At 41.7% G+C, this 6000-nt stretch overlaps 1 protein-coding gene across 5 annotated transcripts in view; it reads left to right on the forward strand.

Moving 5' to 3' along the window:
* pole2 (polymerase (DNA directed), epsilon 2) overlaps positions 1 to 5778 on the forward strand; it is a 139093-nt gene extending 133315 nt beyond the window's left edge. For all 5 annotated transcript variants that reach the window (XM_041214109.1, XM_041214110.1, XM_041214111.1 and 2 more), the window contains 2 exons: positions 2684 to 2751; positions 5615 to 5778. In XM_041214109.1, coding sequence (XP_041070043.1) covers positions 2684 to 2751; positions 5615 to 5633 — 87 coding nt within the window. In that variant the 3' untranslated portion in view covers positions 5634 to 5778. The remainder of the gene's footprint in view (positions 1 to 2683; positions 2752 to 5614) is intronic.
* Positions 5779 to 6000: the final 222 nt, after the last annotated feature.

Genomic DNA, 6000 nt, shown 5'->3' on the forward strand with positions numbered 1-6000 from the left:
CTGGATCATGTTGAGATCAAAAAAGAGGAGGTGTTAGGCATCTTGAAGAATATTAAGGTGGGTAAGTCCCCATGGCCAGATGGGATCTATCCCAGAGTACTGAGGGAGGCAGGGGAGGAGATTGCTGGGGCCTTGACAGAAATCTTTGTATCCTCACTGGCTACGGGTGAGGTCCCAGAGGACTGGAGAATGGCCAATGCTGTTCCATTATTTAAGAAGAGTAGCAGGGATAATCCAGGAAATTACAGGCTGGTGAGCCTTACATCAGTGGTAGGGAAATTATTGGAGAAGATTCTTCGTGACAGGATTTACTACCATTTGGAAGCAAATGGACGTATTAGTGAGAGGCAGCATGGTTTTGTAAAGGGGAGGTCGTGTCTCACTAACTTGATCAAGTTTCTCGAGGAAGTGACAAAGATGATCGACGATGGAAGGGCAGTGGATGTTATATGCATGGATTTCAGTAAGGCCTTTGACAAGTTCCCTCATGGCAGACTGGTACAGAAGGTCAAGTTGCACGGGATCAGAGGTGAGCTGGCAAGATGGATACATAATTGGCTTGGTCATAGAAGACAGAGGGTAGCATTGGAAGGGTGCTTTTCTGAATGGAGAGCTGTGACTAGTGCAGTTCCGCAGGGATCAGTGCTGGGACCTTTACTGTTTGTATTATACATAAATGATTTGGAGGAAAATGTAACTGGGCTAATTAGTAAGTTTGCAGACGACACTAAGGTTGAAGGAGATAGTGAAGAGGATTGTCAAAGGATACAACGGATATAGATCGGTTGGAGACTTGGGTGGAGAAATAGCAGATGAAGTTTAATCCGGACAAATGCGAGGTAATGCTTTTTGGAAGGTCTAATACAGGCAGGAATTATACAGTAAATGGCAGAACCCTTAAGTGCATTGACGGGCAGAGGGATCTGGGTGTACAGGTCCACAGGTCACTGAAAGTGGCAACACAGGTGGATAAGGTGGTCAGGAAGGCATATGGCACGCTTGCCTTCATTGGCAGGGATATTGAGTATAAAAGCTGGGAAGTCATGCTGCAGCTGTATAGAACCTTGGTTAGGCCACACTTGCAATATTGCGTGCAGTTCTGGTTGCCACATTACCAGAAGGATATGGAGGCGTTGGAGAGGGTGCAGAGGAGGTTTACCAGGATGCTGCCTGGTCTGGAGGTTATTAGCTATGAGGAGAGGTTGGAGAAACTCATTGTTCTCACTACAGCGATGGAGATTGAGGGGCGACATGATGGAAGTTTACAAAATTATGAGTGGCACGGACAGAGTAGATAGTCAGAAGCTTTTTCCCAGAATGGAAGAGTCAATTACTAGGCGACATAGATTTAAGGTGAGAGGAGAAAACTATAGAGGAGATGTGCGGGGCAAGTTTTTTATGCAGAGGGTAGTGAGTGTCTGGAATTTGCTGCCAGAGGAGATGGTGGAAGCAGGTACAATAGTGGTGATTAAGAGGCAGCTTGACAAATACATGAATAGGATGGGAATAGAGGGTTACGGACCCCGGAAGTGCAAAATGTTTTAGTTGATGGGCAATATGATCGGCGCAGGCTTGGAGGGCCAAAGGCCTGTTCCTGTGCTGTACTTTTCATTGTTGAATGTTGGAAGGTTGATCAGTGATGTTCACGGAAAATTGGTGGGGTGGTAAATAGTGAGGAGGATAGCCTTAGATTACAGGAGGATATAGACGGGCTGGTCAGATGGGCTGATCAGTGGCAAATGGAATTTAATCTGGATAAGTGTGAGGTGATACACTTGGGCAGGACAAACAAGGCATGGGAATGGTAGGACCCTGGGAAGTACCGAGGATCAGAGGGACCTTGGTGTGCATGTCTACCAGTCCCTTAAGGTAGCGGGACAGATAGATAATGTGGTTAAAAGGGCATGTGGGATACTTACCTTTATTAGCCGAGGCATAGAATATAAGAGTAGGGAGGTTATGCTGGAACTGTATAAAATGCTGGTTAAGCCACAGCTAGAGTATCGCATGCAGTTCTGGAATCCGCATTATATGAAGGATGTGATTGCACTAGAGAGAATGCAGAAGAGATTTACCAGGATGTTGCCTGGGCTGGAGAGTTTTAGTTATGAGGAGAGATTGGATAGACTGGGGTTATTTTCCCTGGAGCAGAAGAGATTGAGAGGGGACATGATTGAGGTGTATAAAATTATGAGGGGCATAGATAGGGTAGACGGGAAGGAACTTTTCCCCTTGGTGGAGGAATCAATATCCAGGGGGCATAGGTTTAAGGTTAGGGGCAGGAGGTTTAGAGGGGATGTAAGGAAGAATTTTTTTCACCTAGAGGGTGGTGGGAATCTGGAACTCACTGCCTGAAAGGGCGGTAGAGGCAGGAACCCTCGTAACATTTAAGAAGTATTGGGATGTGCACTTGCAATGTCATGGCATACAATGCTATGGGCCTAGTGCTGAAAAATGGGATTAGAATAGTTAGGTACTTGTTTCACCAGTGCAGACTCGATGGGCCGAAGGGCATTTTTCTGTGCTGTAGACCTCTATGACTCTATGGAAGAAACTCGGCATGCGCTGGCAGGCAGAGTGGATGCCAAGTGGGCACTGTGCAACTGTTCCAGTGTGGAGGCAGGAGTTACAGTAATAATTGTACAGTAATAATTTTAATGCAAGTCTTATTCCTTTATTTTAGGGCTCATTTCCAAGGAGTGGATTCTGCTTCAAGGTGTACTACCCCTCAAATAGAACTGTGGAGGACAGGTAATGGAGAAACATTGTGTAGAGCTTTCATTGTAATTTAATATAGAAGCATTAATTTTCATTTTCTTAACTTGGGCCAATATAACTGGATGCAACAATGCAGGAATGTTTTGTGCAGATTGATATCCAGGAATCTATGAAAAGGAAACTTACATTATTTTGAATTCTCATTACTACAAATCCTGTCAAGTCCATTTTGATTCCCTCCCCACTACCACCCTCCTTATAGGAAACTATCTGCCCTCCATGCCAATACAAGTGTGGCATGGGTAAGAGTATCACTATTGGGAAACCCTAGGCATGCGCTGATATTTTGTGATGTAAACAATATTTTGGCATACAACTAAAAGGAGATCATAATTTAAACCAATCATTGCATTAGGTATAACAAACCATGTATATAATAGTGTGTAACACTGCTCTATATCTAGGCAGGCAATTGTTTTACAGAGTAGTGCTCTGGCCTCCTGTGATATTTGGAGAGGCACTATACATGTGCAAGTAGCAGAAGCCTCTCCTGTCTATAGACATTTGAAGCTAAATATTGGCTGCTGCTGCAAGGGCACATGGACACGTCATGGTAAATAGACTAATTTTCGCATAGGGCTGATGTTCCAAATTGCACCTTATTTTGAGGCCTAGTACTGGTTTCATTGTTATAGAGGAACAGCCTGTGCATCAGTTCACCTACTTGGATTGATGATCTGAAGGTGATTTATGTATGCAGATTTTAGATGGTAATGTTATGCTCCATATTTGGTACTATTCAGGATAAAGCCATCAAATACTAACTTCACATTACAGAAATATATACTATATGATGCGGTAACAATCCATTCAGACCAGAAGATCCCAGATTTTAAGCTTTGTCTTGGCTGATTTTCTAATTTCCTGGGAGTGTTCTAAATTGGTCTCAGTTGCTTTGGACTAGAGTGGGCGTAGGGGGAGGAAGATTGGGCCACTGCTCATACCTGTGCACTTTTGAGGATTTCTTTTTAAGAAAGGCTGTCTCTATAGACCATGAGTGAGAACAGAATTAAGTTTAGACAGAAAATGCGGGAAGTAATCAGCAGAACAGGCAGAATCTGTGGAGAGAGAAATAATTATTGTTGCAGGTTGATGACGTTTCGTCACAACAGGCAAAAGTTAGAGATTTAACAAGTTTTGAGCAAGGAAGGAGGGGAAAGGAAAGAATAAGAGTGAAGCTCTGTAACACGGTGGAAGACAAGTGTGATTAACTGACAAAAGGATGATTGTACAAGCCAGAAAGAAGTGGTAATGGGACAAGTAAAGCAACAAAAGATGCATCGGGACAAGCTGTAAATAGTACATCAGAATTGTGACCTGCCCCTGCTGCCTAGTAAAATGGGAGTCGTAGTTACAATTTAAAATTATTGAACTCGTGTTGAGTCTGAAAGACTGTAAAGTATCTAATTGAAAAATGAACCTTTGTAAAACACTAGTTTGGTCTCAACTAGAGTATTGTGTCCAATTCTGGGCACAATGCTTTAGGGAGGATGAGGCATTGGAGAGACTCCAGTAAAGATTTACAAGAATGGTTCTGGGGGATGAGACTTCAGTTATGTGGAAAGATTGGCGAGGCTGGGCTGGTCTTTTTAAAGAGAAGGTTGGGAGGACATTTGATGGACGTGTTCAATATCATGACAGGTCTGGACAGAGTGGATGGGGAGAAACTGTTCCCATTTGCGGAAGGGTTGAGAACCAGAGGACACCAATTTAAGATGAATAGCAAAAGAATCAAAGGCCATACAAAAACCTTTGCACAGCAAGTGGTTAGGATCTGGAATGCACTGCCTGAGAGTGTAGTGGAGGCAGATTCAATTGTGGCTTTCTAAAGGGAATTAGATAATTATCTGAGGAAAGAAAATTTTTCAGGCTAGGGGGGAATAAAATAGGGGAGTGGAACTAGCTGAGCAGCTCTTAAACAGACCTGGCATGGAAATGAAGGGCTGAATGGCCTCCTCCTGTGCTGTAACCATTCTATTAGTCTGGGGTGTTGTTTCTCGAGCTTCATTAGAACAGTGTAGCATTCATGGAGAGAGAAATGGAGTTAATGATTCTAGTCATTGATCTTTCATCAGAACTGGTATAAGTTAACAATGCAGTGCGAAATGAGCAGGCCAAATGGCCGCCTGTGCAGTAAATTTATAGAATTCGAAGTACAGAGGTTGAGAATAAGCAGAGGGCAGGAAATATTTGAACCTATACCACTCATTTTTGTCTTGTGTCACCATCCCTTTAGTCATTTGATCACTCCTGCAGACCTTCCCTTTTCTTCTTTCCTCGCCTCTGTACTCTCAGCCTAGGTACTTAGAATTATAGAAGTTTACTGCACAGGAAAAGGTAATTTGGCCTGCTTAAAACCCATTGCATCTTAGTTCTGATGAAAGACCAATGACCAGAATCATTAACTCCGTTTCTCTCTCCATGAATAGTATCTGACCTGGGTAGCATTTCCAGCATTTTGCGTCTTTTTTAGATTTCCTGCATCTAGACATCATCATCTAGACTCTCCAAATAAAGAATGACTGGCTAAATGAAATAATTTGGTGCTGCGTGCACCTCTACAACTGTATCCCAACTTAAGTTAGAATATAAGATAGGGAGGGAAAAATCTATTTTCCACATAAACTAAATATATTAATTGTGGACATTCCATTCAAAAATCTCTTTAAATGTATTCACAATTGTGATTACTGACTTTTTTGACATTAGAAATATGTGAAATGTAAAAATGTGTTTACAGAGATGCATAAGTTGGTCCTATTGCATTAAAATCCATCTAGGGATTAGTTTCAGTTTGTTTTGCAAAGATGCTGATTACATTTTTCTTCTTTTTCAGTAAACTTCAGAATCTTTGATTGTGAATTTTTAAAAGTTGGAAAAGTCTGGACACGGAAGACTTATGCTTGCACATTAATGTCTTTTAGATTTCTAATAATTCCTTGTTTATTTGTATATATTTGTATTGGTGTTTTATTATGAATTAAACTTATAATAACTGTCTGGTTTAGTTGCATGTGCATTATCGAAAACTATTCCCATTTTTTCAAAGCTTGATGCCAAATCAAAATTTTTGATTATATCCCTTTTTAAGAACTGGTTTTATCCCTGAAGGTTTCTATCATAATCTGAATTTATGAAACTTGTGTCTGTTACCCTCTGTGTAGCTTACAGCACACCTCTGATACATCTTTCAATTTACTGCTAGAATTATACTGGAGGTAT

The sequence above is a fragment of the Carcharodon carcharias genome, chromosome 20 (genome assembly GCF_017639515.1).
Source record: "Carcharodon carcharias isolate sCarCar2 chromosome 20, sCarCar2.pri, whole genome shotgun sequence".
Classification (NCBI taxonomy): domain Eukaryota; kingdom Metazoa; phylum Chordata; class Chondrichthyes; order Lamniformes; family Lamnidae; genus Carcharodon; species Carcharodon carcharias.